This window comes from Oratosquilla oratoria, chromosome 30 (genome assembly GCF_046742065.1).
Source record: "Oratosquilla oratoria isolate Oo_2021 chromosome 30, ASM4674206v1, whole genome shotgun sequence".
Lineage (NCBI taxonomy): Eukaryota > Metazoa > Arthropoda > Malacostraca > Stomatopoda > Squillidae > Oratosquilla > Oratosquilla oratoria.
The window spans coordinates 15,561,467-15,582,542 of NC_134806.1; the positions used below are offsets into that span (position 1 = coordinate 15,561,467).

The following is a 21,076-nucleotide window of genomic DNA, read 5'->3' on the forward strand; positions in this document are numbered from 1 at the left end:
ATGGGTCTCCAGTACACGAGAAAGTGACACACACGCACACACACACACACACACACACACACACACACACACACACACACACACACACACACACACACACACACACACAGTCTCTGAATGACTAAGCGTCGTGACCGCCGACTGACTCATCACCGATGATGAGGTGATCTTTTTCTTCTCGAGTGACTCCCCCAGTAACTGCCCCGTAGACCCTGACTCATCACTTACAAAACTAAAGGTTTCTCCCTCTTCGAATGACGAAGGAATGGCGGTGAAATCTTAACATCTATTACCCTTCTTCTCTGTCACCTGTCTCCAGTTTCTCCCACGTCTCTTCTTGTATGTCCCTTAGCGTTGTTAGGGTCTTCGTTACCTTGCGCTAAAATTTCATTATTTTTGGTTCAGTTTTTACCTTAATTACTCGAGCGACTTCCCAGGGACTCTCTCCCGTGGCTGTGGAGTATTGGATCACTCTTCTCCAGTGACACCATCTTGACCCTGACTCATGACAGGTGAGTAAAGGACTCTCTCTCTCTCTCTCTCTCTCTCTCTCTCTCTCTCTCTCTCTCTCTCTCTCTCTCTCTCATCTCGTAAGGAAATCCACGATGGTGACATTTGACTGGGTATATATATATATATATATATATATATATATATATATATATATATATATATATATATATATATATATATATATATATATATATATATATATATATGATCTGAATAGGCAGTCTTACACTCCTCTTGGTTTTCCTCTTGTCTACCCACTTTTCTATTTATCTTTACCCAGCCACACGTTTTCTCTGGTATTCTTCGCTTGTACCTCTATAGTTCTTCCACTCTTGCATCGCCCTTCCCTTAGTAATTGGGCACCGCAGCGTAATCTATTTTTTCTTCCTTCCGCACCTTTCAAGGCTACTTCACAATCGTTCTGGCATGCTTCTTCCTTCCATTAATATTTCAGTTGATATCCTGACCTCCTCCGTGTGTATACTGTCTTTAACGTTTGTGCTGCTGCCTTCTTCTCCAACTAGCTCGATTCTTCCTCTATTCTAGGAGCCTACACTCTCCCATTACTAGTGGTCCTATTATATCATTTGTTCTACAATTTTTTATTTGCGGCTAAGTGACTCGAGCATGTGTGGTCCTTTAATTTCCTCGATTTTAACAGTTTATCCTGATAATCTTTATTTCTATCCCCTTGTCTTCATCGACCTGTTAACTTCATGTTGAAACTTCTTTGTTATCCATAAGTGGAAAAAAAAAAAAATCTTATTGTCGGATGCCTCCCTCCTCTCCCTTTTCGCCACCTTCCTTAACTAGCCTTGTTTTCTTTTTGTTCCTCCATCAATAACCTTTACTTCTATAGCTGTATTACTCAATCTTAACCTCATCAGTTAATAATTCACTCTTTGTTCCCTTTACATCATTCACCTTGCTTCTGCATAATTTCACATTCTAAAGGAAACACTTTTGATCTTTTTGGGAAGTTAGGAGTTCACAGCGTTTAAAACATTACCTGGTGACGAATTTTATAAGACGACGATTTTAACGAACAAACATTAGCAAAAATGTACACACAGTTCTCACAGACTGACTAGCCAGGAGCCTAGCAGGAGTTTTGGTATTCTCGCCAACTGTACAGTTCAAATCTAATCCGTTATGCCGTCAGCGTCTTCATGTTTGTACAAAAATCGTGCCTATCGGTTCCACCCGGTGAATGTATCCTCGATGATGATTTTTCTTTATTAATTCATTTTATTTATTTCATTTTCATTTTACTGTTATTGTTTTTATTTTATTGTTATTATTTTTTATTCATTTTATTTTGTTTTATTTTTCCATTCTATTTTTTTTTTTTTTTTTTTTATTGCTCGCTTGCCAGGAACACCCGTCTTGCATCGAACTTGCTTGCTCCCAATAAACTTGCAATCGATCAAGTGTCACACAGATCTGTTTCAATGTCGCTTCATGCCGAATTCGGTTACACTGTGGAACTTGTTGGAGAACACATGCACTGCGAATAATATGTACAAATTCTTGCCTCAGGCAGTTTTGATTATTACACAATGAATGATATAACTGTCGTGAGTTTCTGCTTAGACGATCACGTAGAGTATTTCATTGTTGCTGCATGGTCACAAACGTTCGTGTTCGCTGGTCAGAATGATCACTCAGGATAACTGAATATATTTGTTTTAATTCCATTGTTGTTACTCCCTCGATTGCCTTTCTCCTGCCTTCTTTTTATCTGCGTATGTGTGCTTCGCTACCGCTGTGTTGCCTTTAACTTTACTGGTCAAGGTGGGTTAGGTTGCATTTGCTCCTGTTCCGCTCCACCTTTTCTGTTATATCATAATAATAATGATAAAAGCTAAACAGAAAGTTCGCCTTAGCAAACGCCACTGTGGCTACCACACTACACCAGACGACATAACGGACACAGGCCAGGTAGCATAACAAGCAGCATATGATTACTACTTCATCATTCCTTGCACATAATCACGCATATGCCTACAGACTGTCCGACAGTGGCAGGACACAAACATAAACATAACATATCCGTAGTAGAGGACCTCCGGTCTCGTAACAATTAATTCTAAGGTCTGGCCAACAGTCAATCAATCCGTTACCCCTGGTCTTTGTTACGGAAGACCCGCGACCTCCAGGAAACCGGCAACAGCTTCCGGTCGAGACCGTAAATCAGTTAAAGAATAGATATTGTGTTGTCTTGGGATTGTTGATGTGGGGTATAGTAATAGGTGTTCTGAACAACAACAACAACAATTAACGGCCAGGTTAATCGAGGTACATTAACCCTTTCATGAGGTATTATCCTCAGCTGGATAAATCTTATTCTTCTTTGCCTGTTGACGTTTCCCATTTTCATATGGGGTCGCCGTTCGTCGCTAGTCGTTTCCACCTGTTTCGGTCCATCACCTGCTTCTCCTCCAGCTGTTTCTCCTGAAGGTCCTCTCTCAGTCTGTCCTTCCAGCGCAGCTTGGGTCTCCCTCGCATGCGTCTACTCTGTACTTCCATCTCTATTACTCTCCTTCCCACGTAGTCTTCATCTCTTCTCTTCACATGGCCGAACCAATGTAATCTCCTTTCCTTCGCTTTCGCCGACGCCTCCACTACTTTCACAGTACCGCGGATCCTGTCATTCTTTATCCTATCCAACCTCGTCACCCCACACATCCACCTCAACATCCTCATTTCTGCGACGTCTAATGATGTTAGTTAAAGAATATTAATAATAAAAATGTTCTATCGAATGGCTGAATGCTTAGCTCCCATTTTACACTTTTTCCTTCAATCTCGTACAATATTTTCTCGTCCTGTTCTCTTTAGTTCCTTTTTCTCTTTTTCCTTTTAACCTTACTTTATCTTAATATTATAATCTTTTCTTCCCCCACCTTCAAGTCCGACATCATTCCTCTTGATAATTCGGAATATCACTTTTTGCAGCCTCCTTTTCAGTCTTCTCTTCATCAAGACAATATAGGATCACCTTCAGCCATTTTATTTCCCAAGTTCTGTTGTATGTTGAAGTATGGAAGACAAATGAGTGGAAGGGCGGTGAGCTAAACACAGGGGACATTTGGATTTTTATTCACTGACGAATGTCCTGGTAAGGACGAAACGTCAGTGAATAAAACTCCAACTGTTCTCTGTGTTTAGCTCACCGCTCTTCTATTGTATTTACAAACTTTTCAAAGAGGGAACTACCAGTCTGCCTTTCTACCAAGACCTCTAGCATCCAGGTATCATTTGCTTTAGCTTTATTGCTACAGAGAGGGGGTGCCTCGGAAACTGATTAAAATAGTCTGACGACAGACAAAATAAAAAGAATCGTACCATCTGGCACGGGAAGGGTTAATTGAGATGGGCTATTTTAAGCCCTTGGGAGGAGTTGCCATGGAGACGAATAAAAAGCCTTACCGCAGCTAGAATGGAAGGAAATGTGGCTTCAGAAGAGAGGGACTCTGTTCTACGCGGTACAGTTTTGGTCTCCGTCCTACAGAATGGACATCAATTCACTAGAATCAGTACAGAGAAGAACGACCAAAATGATACATGGACTCAGAAATTTGCCTTACGAAGAGAGGCTTAGGCACCTTAACTTACACTCTCTGGAAAGACGCAGAATGCGGGGTGGTCTAATAAAGGTGTTCAAGTGGATCAAAGGCTTTAACAAGGGTGATGCAAACAAGGTCATCATATTAAAAGAACAGGGTAGGACTCGCAGTAATGGTTATAAACTGAACAAATTTAGATTTAAGAAGGAAATAGGCAAGAATTGGTTTTCTAATAGGGTGGTCGACGAATGGAATAAACTTGGTAACCATGTAGTAAGCGCTGAAACTATTAGTTGTTTGAAACGATTAGACAACTTTATGGATGGGGATGACAGGTGGTGATGGACACGGAGCTGCCTAGTGTAGGCCTTATGGTCTCTTGCAATCTCCTTCATTCTTATGTTCTTTATTCCACACTTGGCCATTACTCTTGTTCCATCCTTTCCTGCTATTGCATTCGCGTCCGCCTTCTCTAGGTGGGGGGTGGGGGGTGGAACCGATGGATTATTGTGCTTTTCTACTTTGGGTCAGTTTTTGTGTCATCGTCTGGTGGGGGGAGGAGGAGGAGGAGAAGCGGAAGAGTAGCCAGTTGTCAGCTCGCCTTACATGAAAAAAGTGGAAGAAAGATAATAAAATTTGATAAAGATCTTGGATCCGGTCCGGGGATCGATTGCCACCCCCCTGGGCCTGCACCTACAGGAGGAGATGAAGACGTTGCTGGAATTTGAAGATGAGCAGCTGGGAAGATGATACTTATGTTTGTGTGTGTGTGTGTGTGTGTGTAAGCGCTGAAAATATCAGTTGTTTTAAGAAATGATTAGACAACTTTATGGATGGGGATGGCAGGTGGTGAAGGATACGGAGCTGCCTAGTGTAGGTCTTATGGTCTCTTGCAGTCTCCTTCATTCTTATGTTCTTATGTTCTTATCCCAAGGTCTCGTGAGGGACCGATCGAATTACCTGTATAGGCGGCGACGACGGATGCCCAGTCACGTTGGACATGACGAAGGGTCTTTTCCTTCTTCATGGAGCCTCCACCTCGTCTCCCACAGACACCGCGGGTTCCTCACTTCGAGGTTTCATCTAGGCTCGATAAACGGATCTGAGTCCGTCCGCGTGGCCCCCGAATCTCGTACCAGTGACATTGGAAAGAGTGGCGACTAACCTTTATATTATGTTAGATATGAATAAATCGTATCGCACAGTAAGGTAATATGTGGTGTCCAATAATGGACGCCACGAGATTGCTGTGCAGTTGTGTGGTAGGAAACGGAGCAGGTGAGGACTATAAAGACAATAGGAACTGATGTGCATGGAAGTGGAAGACTTGTCCTAGAGTGAGGTAAGGAGATAATGTAGAAGGGGCCCCAAGATCATTATGGAGAAATAAAAATATGTCCGAGGAACTAATGAAAAGAATGAATGAAACGGAAAGAATAACAACTGTTATATATGGGAGCGAGACGTGGATGACTAATGCCTTAGAGAACATTCGTGCGGAGGCAGAGTAAACAGGATGGTCAGAGGGTAATTCGTGATGAGGAGCATACGCCAGGAGGCGCGTAGCTGTCCTATGCGCTTAGGGGACCGTTAGGGCAGGTAACGGTCACTACTGGGGATCGAAGAAGTGGGCACCCGCAACGAGGAAGATACGAGACGCGCTGGCTTCCGATTACGCTACCTAGGCACCCTCATGCATGGAATTACAAAATAGGACAAAGCAAGGAACGATAGGGTTTGTGGCGGAACTGGGGTACATATGGGACTGGATGACAGAGAATATCAGGCTTCGAGTTTTACAGACCGGAAACCCACATCTTGGACCTTCCCATAGATCTCTGGGAAGAAACTTTGAACTGTTGTCTATGTTGTTTTAGTAACTTTCTATGTCACGGGGTGAAAGTAGTAGGAGTGGAGCAGCAGTAGCTGGTTGTCAACTCTCCATTGGTGTAAAAAATAGGGTTGGGATTCATCGAGATTTTGGGACCAATCTGGAGTCTGGCCCTACAGATGGAAGGCGAGAGGATGGACGGGTTTTGAAAATGGACGACAGGGAGATGATTCTCGCCACTGTCCATCTTTCAGGACGGCCACAAGAGAATGGGTCTGCCCCGTGATCGATGGCGTATGGGCATACCTTGTGGAGAAACGTGCATACTGAATCTCAGGATGGTGTGGTAGGGTGGGGAGCCAGCTCGATTCCGTTCCTAGACTCCCCAGTAAAGCCCCAATCACACCAAGCTTACGACCTGTTTCCGACCGCCTTCGACCGAAAACCGAGCGATCGGTCGGCGACACAAAACCTATGCAAGGAATTGAAATGGAAAAAAGTTAATATGTTGTTGATAAGATGAAAATCTATGCACTGGGGAGTATTCACTGTGTGTTGTAATATGTCTGTCTATAGATCTATCTATCTTATTACTGACTACCAGCGACTTCCAAAGACTACCTGCAACTGGCAAGCGACCACCTGGTCGCCGGTGGTCGGAAACAGGTCGTAAACTTGGTGTGACTGGGCCTTAATTAAGGGCCATTTACACGGTCAAGCAGTTTGACAAACCCGGTTTGTCAGACAAGTGTTTGAAGTGATGTTTGACCGTGTGAATGGGGTATTTGGTCGTCAAACACGTTTGTCGAACGTGTTTGACAACCAAATACCCCATTCACACGGTCAAACATCACTTCAAACACTTGTTTGACAAACCGGGTTTGTCAAGCCGTTTGGCCGTCTAAATGGCCCTTTAAACGCCAGGTCTCTCACCTGAGATGATATGTGGTGGGGACAGGACAGACTGGGAGCGAACTCGGATCGCTGCGGTGCAACGCTAGCGCTATACCATGGTGCCACGTCACCCTTTCGTAGAATAGGGCCCAAAATCTTTCTCTTAGCTTCGACTATCCTCTCTTTTCTACTGCCCCCTATCACCCTCTGACTAGCTATACTATTCCACCTCCTCTCCACAAGGTGTGCCTTACATACACACCACTGCACGGGCTCAAACAAAGCCCGTGGGAGTGATTCTTCACTCCCGAATTTCGAAAAAAAAAAAGACTATCCCCCTTCCCCCCCTCGCCCCCCCTCCACTTTTTAACAGGACGCCCGGCAACCCCCTCCCCCCCAACACTACCCTTCCTCTTCCTGGCGAGTGAAATAGAAACAGACCCACATTAACACAACACAGTAATGTAAGATTGGGTTCCGGGTTTCCAAGCATTTAAACGTGAGGCAACAGTTATCATAATAAATTTTGCTTCGTGGGCTGTAAGGATAGGAAGCCTGCGTCCGCACAGTCGTATGTATAACTGATGTGTAAAATATGAAGAGTTTGAAACCGTCCTTACATGAAAAGCGCCCAGAGAAACGAATAGAGTAGTCAGGCGTCATCCAGAAGGAAAAGGGACAAGAACTCCCTGGAACGAAGGTTGTTATCACTACCATGGAAGCGATGGGGAGATGGGAAAAAAAAAAAAAAAAAAACGCCCGGCCGCAGCCAGAATAAAGACTAACATGCAATAACAGCGAAAGAGCTACTGTTTTGCTGTCGAGTCGATCTAAAGTGGAAAGGTTAAAATGACATCAAGTAGACTTCTCGCTGGAATAGTGAATTACAAAATAATAGAGGATTCTGTTTAACGTCGCGAACTGCCCCTGCCAGGAGGCGGGGATGGTGCCTCGTGCAGAGGACTTTGTATTGTGGGATTTGATGAACCATGCCCTTGGTCCAACTCTCTGGGGGAAAGGTTCGCAGGTAAGTAGTGGCGCTCTACCCTGGTCGGCCAACGAGCATCCGGAAATAATAGATAAATGTATTGGAAGGGCACAGGAGTTCAAACCAACAGGTTAGGGGTCACTATTAACGTCGTTCGTCATAGAGTCAAATTCGTCTTTTGTTCTTGAACATCGGTAACACCGTCGTTCATCCAGAACGAGATGTACAGTCATGTCTCCCTTTCGTTACGATGAGGCTATTTATATATTTTGTTCTGGCCAGTGCCACACGATTTCATTCGGATGAAGGCGGACCCTCAGGACTCGCTCGGCCCTCTTCTCTGCTATGACGACTGGCGCCAGATTCTATACTTGCTGGCGCCAGACGATTTTAATCAGTTTCGTGAGGGAAGGGGAGGGGAGGGGAGTAATACAGTTTTGATACCTTACATCTCGTGCTTTGGCCGTTGCCACGCGTTTCCAATCGATTAAGGTTTCAGTTCCTGAAGAAGACGCACTCTTGAGATTTTGTTTTGTTTAACGCCCGGCGATTTTACTCGGCTTGGGGAAAAGTCTTTAGTCTTCTCACTCTTGCCCTTGAGTGAATTAAATCGCCTGCCGACAGCCACGACAGATTGTCAGTGGCTTGACGATAATGCTCCGTCCTGGCGAGCTAAGTTTTAACTTTATTTCTTGATTGCGGTGACCCAGGTTCGATCCACTGCAGCTGACAGCGAATCCCAATAGTCTTGGCTGCCCTAACACACAGGGCAAATGTGTTATTTTCTGAATAAAAAAAAAAAATCAAAGGCTTGTTCGGATTCGATCTCGGCTCTTCACCACGATGCTTTTGTTTATTTTTGCAAGAGGTAAGTGACTGCCACTTGTCCTGGCCATACGAGCACATCGGGTCAAAGTGATGACTTCTGCCATCGATAAACCTCAGTTGGAGTATATGTATGGTAGCCCAGCACTGCCCAGTATGGGGTTGTTCATTTCTTGGATTTAAGGCAGTTGAGGTTTTAGGGACTTTGTATTCCTGCAGACCTAAAGGACGCGGCATTCTTTCATCATTGCAGAGTAAAAAAAAAATATATATATATATATATATATATATATATATATATATATATGTGTGTGTGTGTGTGTGTGTGTGCATGATTACCTTTAACGCCTCCCATTTTGTAACTACCTTTTCTAAATCTTTCTTTTATCATTTCCGACTCCACCTCCACAGCGCATTGTTGTTCCCAAGGAAACAGTGATTATTTCCAACAAAATACTACATTTTATATATATATATATATATATATATATATATATATATATATATATGTATATATATATATATATATATATATATATATATATATGTATATATATATATATGTATATGTGTGGGTTTGCATGATCACCTTTAACGCCTATTCCATTTCGTAACTACCTTTGCTAAATCTTTCTTTTATCATTTCCGACTCCACCTCCACAGCGCATTGTTGATTGTTGTTCCCAAGGAAACAGTGATTATTTCCAACAAAATACTACGTTATATACATATATATATATATATATATATATATATATATATATATATATATATATATATATATAATATATAATATTACATGGTAGGAGGGAAAAGTAACAGGTTCTACTGAGTACACAGGGAAAAGATATTGAAGATGACAATGGCGCTGTTACCTTTAGATTTGAAGCCGAACAGAATCCTCGGGTGCACACGATAATTTTTTACCAGTTTTCAACGATATTCTGGACAGACAGCTAAGAAAAAAAACAGTCTTCCAGGCAAGAAACAAGACAATAGTCTCCACTAAACCACACCTTCGAAAATATCTCGTGTTCAAGAAAGTTCTGGTACAGAATCTCGCTATACTTTTCTTCTTGGTGAGCGAACTCGAAGTAGAATCTTGGTCCCTGACTGCATGCACGACTAGAGAGACCGCGCCAAACGCTCCAGGTGGGCCTCGCTTCTTCCTACTCTCACGGCTTCGCGCCATACACTGACTGGACCGAACGCAACCGACGACAGCCGACGACAGCCGACCTCCCCTGCCGGCCAACAGCCTATCAGACAGGTTCATTTTTTATAAGAAACGGCTCGATCGAGCAGAGGTGTTGTGTTCCATGAGCCTTGTTGGGATGATACCATTCGTCGTGGTTTGATTTTTTGTACCACAATAGTCCTACTCTTGACTGAAAGCTCCATTAGAAGTTCTCTCCTCAATAGAACTCAAAAGCCCTCCACAAACAGGAAACGAGTTTAATCATTTGAACAGATCGTTGAGTATGAAATTCATTCATGCTTACGAATGTTAAATCTATCGCAGCCTGTGAGAGGTGCTTCGGCTACCCAGGTTGGAGGACATTGTGTTATCACACGCTTTTAGTAATCGGTTCCGTGCTGTTGTAAACATGTCATGAATACGGGTTTTCAGATACTCATCGCATACGCGCGCACGGACACACGCACGCACGCACACGCACACGCACATATACACATACTCTTAAATACACTCAGAACACGAACACAGACACGCACACAGAACACGCATACACACACGACACACGCACACACACACGCACACACAAATATACACGCGCTCCCACGCATAAATACAAGCGTGCGCATGCACAATACACGTACGCAAATATACGCACGCACGCACACACACGCACGCGTGCGCACGCACAGTACATATACGGAAATATACGCACGCACGCACGCGCGCGCTCGTAGGCATCCATGTCATAGGGGGGTCGAAAACATGAAACCTGGTGCAGGAAGAAGGCAGGAACGCCAGCTTCATCCTGAAGGAGAAGTTGAGGTTGCTCACTGACGTCTCCAAGCAGCTTTAGGCCCAACATCGTATCAATCACTGATGACAACCAATACAGAAAAAATGTGGGTCATTGGTGGGAAGCATAGGAAACGCGCACTTATGATAGGTCGCTGAAAGTAATGGAATCCCAAGCCGACAGTACAGAAAGTTATACGTGATTTTGTTCTCATTTGATGCTTAGCCATGTTCAGCTGTGCGGGTGCATCCCAAATGGGGTGAAGTGGGGGGGTGTCAAGTGACGTCACATTGACCTGTCTGGTTTAGAAATCACAGCGTTTGAGGGCTACTCGAGACGTTCTCAGAATGTAGACATTTCGCATGTAAGTTGACTTCAGGTACATGTGTGGTTACCTGCCATTTGCAGCTACTTGCGTTTGTGTGCGCGTGTATGTATGACCCTTGTTCCAGAAGGAGCTATAATACATACACCAAGGGTTTCCCCTTTACAAGGGAGGTAGCCAACGTCAAAGGCATAAATCCACTCCCACCCATTTCATCCCAACATACTCCACTCCCATTCACCACCCCTCCCTCCCTCTTTTCTTGGTTCCTCTTGGATTGGTCATCCCTGCATCTTGCCCACTGCCCTGGGTCAGAAGCAATGAAGCAAGACACAGCACATCCACAGCAAGTCCTCTTCATTTAATCAATGACCCCCCCCCCTCTCTCTCCGTCCCCTTATACAGAAAGAAGACTGGGATAAATCCATTCGGGCTGCGTCAAAATATCATTCACACATTCTCCCTCGACCCACTTCCATGCATCACAGCATCATCCATACACAACCATTCTCCACTCACCCCTGTCTTCTCCCTTTCCCAACAGACATTCCCCCCTCTCCCATTGTCCCTTTTAGCCCATCCATCCATCTCATCCATGGTCGCCCCCTCCTGTTCACTCCATCCACCCCTGCCTTCCATACTTCTTTTACTAATCTTTCTTCACTCATTCTTTCCATATGTACAAACCATCCCTATACTCTTTCATCAACCCTATCTCCCAACTCCCTTTCCACCCCCGTTCGCCACCTCACCTCCTTGTTTCTCACTCTATCCAGTCTAGTAACCCCTACCATACTTCTCAAGCATTTCATCTCAAACATATTTAAACTTTCTTATGTTCCATGTTTCTGCCCCATACATTGCTGTCGGCACAATCATCCCTTCATATAATCCCCTAGCATCCATTCTCAAATGACTGTTTCTTATTACACTTTTTAGTCCCTTTACTTGCTTCTCTCAGTATACATTCTACCTCCACCGCCACTCCCTTTCCCACTACATTCGCCCCCGAGTATCTAAAACTATCCACTTTCTCCAGTCTCTCTCCCTTAATACTCACCTCCAATTTGCTGCCACCCTCTCCCCTTGTACATCTCATCACCTTACTTTTAGCCACATTTATCTTCAACATCCTTCTTTTGCACACTTTCCCAAACTCCATCACTTTTGTAATCTTTCCTGTGGCCCTGCTAAAAGCGCAGTGTCGTCAACAAACAACTAGCATATCCCATTTTCTTTAACCATCTCCATTCACATCCCTGGTGAAGTCCCACCTTTACCTCAAACTTTATGGATTTGAAAAAGGCTTGTGACGGGTAAATTGCAAGGCATTGTGAGAGGTATTGCAGATATATGGGATAGGAGGAAAGTTGTTAAGAGCAGTCAAGAGTTTTTATGAGAATAGTAGAGCCTGTGTTAGAATTAGAAATGGAGAGAGTGAGTGGTTTGAGGTAAAGGTAGGACTTTGCCAGGGATATATCATGTTGCCATGGTTATTCAATTTATACATGGATGGGGTGGTGCAAGAGAATGTAAGGGTAATTGACTGAGGATTGGAGATGGTTAAAAAATGGAGAAAAGTGGGAGATAAGCGAGTTGTTTGCTGACAACAATGCACTTGTTGCAGGATGAGAGGAGGGATTATAGAAGTCAGCAATGGAGTTTGGGAAGGTGTGCGTAAAAAGGAAGTTGAAGATAAATGTGGGTAAAAGTAAGGTGATGAGATGTACGATGGGAAAGGATGGCAGCAAATTGGAAGTGAGTATTAAGGGAAAGAGATTGGAAGAAGTGGATAGCTTTAGATATTTGGGGCGAATGTGGCGGGAAAGGGAGTGGAGGTGGAGGTAGAATGTAGATTGAGAGAAGCAAGTAAATGCCTTGAGGGATTAAAAAGTGTAATGAGAAATAGACATTTGAGAATGGATGATAAGAGTAGATTATATGAAGGGGTGATTGTGCAGAAACAGGGAACATAAGAGGAAAAGTTTAAATGTGTTTGAGATGAAATGCTTTAGAAATATGGTAGGGGTTACTAGGATTGAGTGTGAGAAAGAATGAGGTGAGGAGGAGAGCAGGGTTGGAAAGGGAATTGGGAGATAGGGTTGATAAAAGAGTATTGGGATGGTTTGGACAAGTGGAAAGAATGGAATGAACATGAGGCGGCGACTAAGGATGAGATGGATGGATGGGGTAAAAGGGGCATTGGGAAAGAGGGGAATATCTGTTGAGAAAGGGAGATGACAAGATAGGGGTGAGTGGAGACTGGTTGTGTATGGGTGATGCTGTGATGCATGGAAGGGAGTGGGTGGGGATGGGGGGTTGAAGGAGTATGTGTGAATGATATTTTGGTGCAGCCTAGAGGGATTTCTCCCAGTCTCTTTTTGTGTGTGAGGGGGATGGAGAAGGGTGGGGGGTGCCAATTAAGTGAAACAGCCTTGGTGAGGATGTGCTGTTTTACTGCATTGCTTCTGACCCAGGGCAGTGGACAAGATGCAGGGATGACCTGTCATCCAGGAGGAGCCAAAAAAGGAGAGGGGTGGTGAATGGGAGTGGGGTATTTGGGGAAGAAATGGGTGGGAGTGGATTTATACATTTGCCTTTGGCTACTTCCCTTGTAAGTGGGAAGGAGCCCTTGGTATATTTATCCCCCACCCCCCTTTGGGTTAATGGAGAAAAATTGTAAGGGAGATTAAACTGAACTCATTTCTTGATTTGAGGAAAGGGAGAATGATAGCTTTTTTCCAATTGGTTAGGAATGTGCTTTCCACTCATATTCAGTTGAGGAGATTCATTACAAGGAATGCTGCAGTTGGATGTAGTGTTATATCATACAGTGTATGTTGCCTGGGGGCTGTTGCTTTTGCAATTGCAAAGGAAAAAGCAGCTACCTGCCATGTGGGTTGTTACTAGGGGCTTCTAGGGATTACCATGTCTCCACATTGTCATGCACCATTACCAAAGTATTTGGTTGATAATGGGACACACGAATTTATTGTTAGGTGATTGGATGAAAGTTTTGACATTAAATGAATACTGTTGGTTTACATACATATACCAAAGGCTTTTTACCCCTTACACGGGGGGTAGCCAAAAAGAAAAAGGCATAGAAAACACTCCCACCCATTTCATTTCCCATATATTCCACTCCCCTCCACCCTCCTTCCTATCTTAGCACCTCCTGGATGACGGATCATCCCTGCATCCTGTCCACTGCCCTGTTGGTTTAGGTTGCTGCATAACACTTTGCATCAATTCCTTGTGCGAGTTGAACCTTGGGAGCACTGCTAAGTGGTAAGATGGCAGATGGTTTCTTCAAAGGTTCCGTCCCCAGCCAGCTTCAAGGTTTTGCTACCCTCTCCCTGGTAGGGTGGGACTTGAGATGAACTGCAAAATTGCTAAATGGTTAAGACTTGCACAGGACACGTGGGCAAGACCCCCCCCCCCAGCTTCCAAAGAATACCATCTGCCCCATTGTTGGAGTACTAGTTTATTGATGGAAACAATATTTAGTGATAGATGGTTGAGGTTTTGACAGTAACTGAACATAAGTCTCAGTCACTGCTTCACACTTGGCATTAGCAACACTTAGTACCAACCCCATCCATGAAGGTTGGGGTAAGTGGGTGATGTAGTTTGGTGGTAGAATGCTGGCCATGCACTGCAAAGATCCAGGGTTGAAACCAGCCTGCCCCTACCAGTCAACTTGGCTGTGAAAGACTTCCGGCATCCGCTGGGAACTCAAGATGGGCCATGAAGGAACTGGCCACCCTACCACGTCTTCCTGAAGCCTAGGATATATGTCTCTATATAAAGCATGTCCTACAGTATCGCATGGAATCAACTGATTTAAGGTGACTTTGGTGGGAGTAGAACCTGGAGTGGAACCCCAAGGTACAAGACACCAAGGAAGAACCACCACCACCACAACATTCAATCCCTCAGACATGACATAGCAAACACACAAACATTAGCATAACTTGGTTCATTCCTGTTACTGTCACCTATCAAGCACAGCCTTTTGGGGCTACTGACCAACTATACCTTTCCACCTAGCACAGTTCTAGTCATGCACACGACAACCAAGAGGATACTAAACAAATTCTCATTTCAATATACAATTTTATTTTTCTTCTTTGTTAAATGAAAGCTCAACTTCTTTTAGATTTCCTTTATGCTGACCCATCATGAGATCATTCAGGCTGAGGCATAGAGAGCCCGAAGAGTAAACGATGGACAAGATATCTAATCCAGACAAAGAAGATATTACACATAAATATCTAACATTAGAATAGCTAACTTCACTATGTTTGCCAGCCATTTTCTTACATAAACTGGTACTTGGAAATGTATGTACACACAATGAATATATAATGTATGAATATGTACAAATATACTTTATCCCAACATAAATATATAAAGTATACATTTGTACAAAAATACTTGTCTACACATTAATCAATGCAGTTATGTGTACATTTGTAAATACCAGTTTAGGTCTGAAACTAGCCCACTGACACTTAAAAGTTGGCCATTACAATCTTACACTCCCATAAAAAATTTATGGTGCAAGATATTCATCATTAAATCGTTTTTCCACATCTTGACACTTCAGCATGCCACAAATACAGACCCAATTGAATATATAAAAGCCACAAGTTAATAATTACATGATAGAAAAAAATAAAATAATAAATTGTCAACCTGAAGACCATGACATTATTAGCAATAGGAGCTCTGAACAATGTATGAAGTGAAAGGTCTATCAACAATTTCTGTAGCCAATAATAGCTTTTATACAAGACTTGGTGTACAACAAAATAGAGCCTCTACAGTTTAATTTTGGTGTCTTATATTCATGTTTGAAAGGTCCATATGAGAATTGCTGGGTTTGGAAAAAAAAATGAAATAAAAAATTGGGAAATTAAGATTAAAAGAGGGGGAGAAATGGAAATGTGTATTCTTTACAGCCCGAACTTTACACTAAATATATCAGTATATGGTTTTGTGATTTCAGCACAATGGTGCACTTTGCGAAAGAAGTACTGCTGTGGGCCCACCACTGCAAGTTTGGCATTTGGTAGATACTTGCCCATCAAAGATCTAAGTTCTTTTCACATTCCAGCAACATCTTGAACACTGATTAATTTCTACCACTGGCATTAATTTCAGTGCAGGGTTATAACATTTTTGATTGGTGTTTTGCTTGTGCATAGAAAAAAAAAAGGCCCTTTTATCCAACACTCCTCCCCACCACATGCATGACCAGTTGGTGGTTGCTTAGTCGTTACATTTTCATACTCTTGCTGTACAACTGGTAGGAGACTTGAATAGTTATGAGAAAGAGGACAGTGAAGAGCCTTTGATCTGGGTGTACATCTAATCACATCAGAACACTACCCTGCATCCACTTCAGACATCCATGAACACAACACATACACATGCACACACACCTTGATCCCCTGGCACGGAATACAAGGCACTCATTTGGAGGAAAGGGCAAATAAAGTGGTTATTCCCTGGTGTGAATCCTTTATTGAACTATTTCTATCACATTAAAACTGAAATAGAATATACTAAAACACCAAAATTTCCACTACATAAGGCCATGTGTCTGTAAGATTCAGGACGCTTACTGATCATTTAGTCCACTGCTAATTTGCATTTGAAATATTGTCCAAGTTTTGACATGAGTTTGTTTGCTTGTCGTCTTGTATCCTGTCAACCCTGCTGTACAAGATGGAACTGGTGTGTAAGTGGGTGCGCACATGCTACGAGGGAATTAAATAAGTTCATAGTAATATTTGGGATGCCACTAGGGACTACTGGTAATAACAATATAATAAGGATTGTGAGAGAAGAAGAGGGGTGGGACTGGTTGCACGCTTCACAACAGCTGTCTTACGTTCCCTTTCATAATAGAAAAATAAGCCTTTAGTCTCGGAATTGTACATATGTGGTGGTTGCAGTGAACATGGTGGTGGCTGAGGGGGCTAAACAAGATAAAAGTAAAATAAAGATAATAAATAATAAAATGGGTATGGTGATAAGCTGTGAATCACTACAGCAAATTGTGGAGGTATTGGAAAAAAAAAAAAAAAAAGAGGAGGGGTGTAAAAAATAAATAATAATGAAACATTGGAGAACCCTTGCCAAAATATATTAACTTACTTCCTTTAAAATACAAACAAGATTCAATTAATTAATTACCTAATGCTCAATAACACTTGCAGCTTTCTGCAAGATTGTATGAAGTAACAACCAAAGTGCACAAAGCTGCAGCTGGCATGGGTCAGCTAACCATGGTAACCTTGCAAAGGAAGAACTTAATCCAAGGGATCTAATGGGTGAGGTGGACCATGAAGTGATACAATTGGGAGGCCGATCCACTTTGTATGTCTGCTGAGGCCCTTCCGCAACGCCCCGGCCTTTTCTTAGATGCAGTTTCAAGTTGCATCACGACCCCAAGGGTCCTGCGAGTGCAAGTGGTGAGGGCACTTTGAATACAAGCTCTAAATCAATTCATTTATTTAGTCAAATCAGTATTCAAGGTGCACAAAGAAGCTACCAATATTATCAATACCAGGTTTGGAGTTTGCCACCTTTAACAACTTTCTAAGGGAAGAGCTCCACTTTCCTTGATGCAATATTTTTTTTGCTTTTTGGTATTAAAACTGTTCTGCAGATATGTAAAAATTTTGCAAAACATACTTAATACTATTGTGGCCTACAAGGAGCAAACCCTCCACAGGAGAGAAATCAAATGTTTAACAATGTAAATGGCCAAGACTATACATTCAAGTGTTTTGGCTCTTGGACCTGGACTTGACTTCACTCCATATCCAAACCTGACATTTGTGTGAAGCTTAGAAACCTGACCAATGGTGGACCGAGATACTCCATGTTGAGCTAACCGCATCCTTCTTCCACACAAAGGACCCTGTAACAGGCAAGCACAAGAACGAGCCTGTCGATCAACCTTGTATTGACTTTAGTTCTTAGCCCGTTGCTATTTATGTTGTCATCCCTTGTGCTTTCCCCTCCATATGCCAGCCAGATGCAAGCAATGAAAACTTGTACACCGTGATTTCCAGTCAACTTCTCCCACACTGCTCCAGAGAGGACTGTGGGTTGAAATTGCCGTACCCAACTGTGGTGACACAACTGTTGTGAAACCTCACCACCGGCGACCATGCCATTTCTATTTCTTGCACCTGACAAAGATGGAAGGAATGTTTTGGGTGGGCAAGTTCTGCTGCTGGAAACTATCACCTAAAATTCTATAGTATACGTGCTTCAACCACCAAATAATCATTACTCTGGCCCAGAATGTATGGCATATGAAACACACAAGTGTCCATATTTCCACCTGGACCACAGGTAACCACAGCACACCACATTCTTCACTCACCATCAACATCCCAACTGTTGTGGATTATGGCAGTTCTCTGTTAATTCTCTACTCTCGTCAGGACAAAGAAGGTTCCTGGTATGTTGCCATTGGATGCAACTTCACATCTTTCAAAAATATTCCATTCACATATGTAACACTGTTGTAACACTATGATGATGTAAAAGAAAAAAAACAAATAAATAAAATTTGTAATAAAGTAATAAAACATAAAAAAAGGTGAAAAAAAAAGTGAATAATGATGAAATAATTCACTTGTCACTTCTCTTGTTACTGTTAGCCAAGAATGTCACTGCAATTCTTGGGTACCTTGTGAGAACGCATGGACTGACACATCATCCCTCCCGGGCAGTGGTCATGCCACAGTGGCCACATTGAGTAGCACTGTCTAACCTTTGGTAAATACACGTCTCCACAAGTAAGGAGCTATGAGAGATCGGAGAATTGACAGGACTGGAGAAGGGCAGAGGAAGAACAAAGGGATTTTTTTTTTTTCACAATTTTTTTTTAATATTTTTGGAGGGTTGAGACAAAGAACCTAAGGATTGTTGGCATGTCTCTGATCCTTGTTTTGTCTGGTTCCAATTTTGTAAAAACCCTAGTATAATACACTAAAATAACAAAAATTTAAGAAAAAAAAATTCAACTAGGAGAATACAATTTGCATCATCCTTAGTCTCTTATCCTGAAACCTATCAAACTTAAATAGTCTTGCACATTACTGGAATAATCAAAATGATGTGGGAGGTTCCAGTGGGCCACGAGGCACAAGGCTACTTGAGCTCTGCTACGACTTTGCAACTTAAATGCATCATCACTTCAGATTTCCATGGAATGTTAACAAGTAAGATGAGTTTTAAGAGCTCGTCGTTGCAGCTGCTGTGGTAGGTGTTGGAGCAAGGGCAGTCTCCCTGCCAAGGTCACAACAGTGTTACATTGCTGTATTGACTGTCCTCTTCCTCAGCATCAGGAGGCCAAGGCCACTGAAAACTATTGATCCACTTTAAACTTCTTCTGTGCTGGTTCATCTGTGTTATCCTGACTCTCTTCTCCAGATCCTACAACAGATAGATTTGATTCTTCATTCACTGCCACAGAATCGTTAGTTTCTTCATTCATTGCCAAGGAGTCATTGGTCTCTTCATTCACAGGTACCGAGTCGTTTGTGTCCTCTTGGCTTAGAGCACTGGCCCTACTATTCTCCTCGCCATCAGATGTGCCATTGGTGTTGGTCGAGAGGTTTTCCTTGTTGGCTACTGTTGAGTCAACAGAGTCATTGCTCTCTTCTGGAACTGGGGCACCCTGTAAAAAGTCACCAATAGCAATCTCAACTAAAACAATCTAATTACCTGAAAATGGCCCTCACTCGGGAAGAATTAGGACAAAAAATAAATAAACAAATTAGAACAGAAGAAAATCAACTAAGGTAACATAATATGACAAAAAAAAAACTTTTATTGGGAGGGGGGGAATATATAAATCCAGGAGAAGTGTAAACCTTACTTCCCACATCTTATGCTAAGCCTCAAGTCATGACAATTAATTTAGCAAGCCTGTTAAAAGCAAGAACCAAATCCATTTCTGGATTGGTCAAGCCTTCCCTGCTTTGTACACAAGTGTGGCTGTAGGGAGGGGGAAGGGGGGCAGTACTGGTTCAGTGTGATTTTGAGCTCTATTTCACGAGGAGCACAAGGAAGAAAGTCCCTTGAAGCTGCCTTGCCAATGTACAGGAAGGTACCATACTCCTGTAGTTCCACCTATCTTCCACTTACATTCTTTCCAGATTCATTGGCTCCTGTCTGAGAATCGCCGTTTTCTGTGGTGCTGCTGGCATTTGTGGCTGTTGTGCTGTTGTTGCCAGGCATATCATCCAGGAGCTCTTTCTTTAGTTCTGACAGAACAAAGTGTGCCCACAATGCCTTTTCAACTTTGTGTGGGTTCCAACTACCACTACCTGAAAAAGAGCAAATTGTTTAACCATTTTCTTAAATTGAAATTAACAAAAAAAAAAAAAAAAAAATTGTACACTGATGTTCAATTTCAGGAAAATATATATATTTTTTTTTACGAGGCAAATGGTATTCAATTAAAAGAATAAAAGCTGGTAAGGCACCTGGGCTGTCATGTATAACAATGTTGGATGCAGTTATAGTATTTATCTAGTTATATTTTACAGGATGAGAACCATGCTCGTAGTGACCAGTTTCCATCTCTCCACACCCAGTTTATTCTTAAAAACTTGTATAGTTCTGGCATTCACCATTTCTCTGATTAGTTTGTTCCAGACATCAATCACTATGTGTGAAGCTTTTTTTTTTTTTTCTCTCCAGGTCTCTTCTTTAGCTGTCTTTCTTTAGTTTCTTTTTGTCTTCTTGTTTCTCTTTTGTCCCACTTTAATAAGTCGTCCCTATCGAGAAATTCCAACCCTTTCATAATTCTATAAATGGTCAACAAATCACCTTTCTCTTCTCTGTTCCAGTGTTGACAGATGTAATTTCTCCAATCTTTGTTCGTATGTCAAATCTGACAGTGTAGGTGCCATTTGTGGATTCTTTCTAATTTTCTGATGTTCTTTGTGCTAGGTGCCCAGTGTTGCAGCATATTCTAGTTTAGGTCTTATCAGTGTAACGAATATATATATATATATATATATATATATATATATATATAATATATATATATATATATATATATATATATATATATATATTTTTTTTTTTTTTTTTGCCATC

The 21,076-nt window shown here is 42.3% G+C and overlaps 3 protein-coding genes across 6 annotated transcripts in view; 1 reads left to right on the forward strand and 2 right to left on the reverse strand.

The window, feature by feature from the left end:
* LOC143041039 (ras-related and estrogen-regulated growth inhibitor) overlaps window positions 1-9,863 on the reverse strand; it is a 47,394-nt gene extending 37,531 nt beyond the window's left edge. Inside the window, exon 1 of one of the 2 annotated variants that reach the window (XM_076212642.1) lies at window positions 9,637-9,863. The gene's annotated coding sequence lies outside the window, so the exon portion shown is untranslated. Of the gene's footprint in view, window positions 1-9,495 lie in introns of both variants that reach the window. The other variant, XM_076212640.1, reaches the window with a different exon arrangement.
* Window positions 1-21,076, forward strand: part of LOC143041040 (uncharacterized) — a 59,686-nt gene that overhangs the window by 31,256 nt on the left and 7,354 nt on the right. The gene's annotated exons all lie outside the window — the stretch shown is intronic.
* Window positions 16,669-21,076, reverse strand: part of Amun (protein amun) — a 31,349-nt gene continuing 26,941 nt past the window's right edge. For all 3 annotated transcript variants that reach the window (XM_076212637.1, XM_076212638.1, XM_076212639.1), the window contains exons 5-6: window positions 20,117-20,298; window positions 16,669-19,646 (exon numbers count right to left, since the gene is read on the reverse strand). In XM_076212637.1, the coding sequence (XP_076068752.1) occupies window positions 19,335-19,646; window positions 20,117-20,298 (494 nt within the window). In that variant the 3' untranslated portion in view covers window positions 16,669-19,334. The remainder of the gene's footprint in view (window positions 19,647-20,116; window positions 20,299-21,076) is intronic.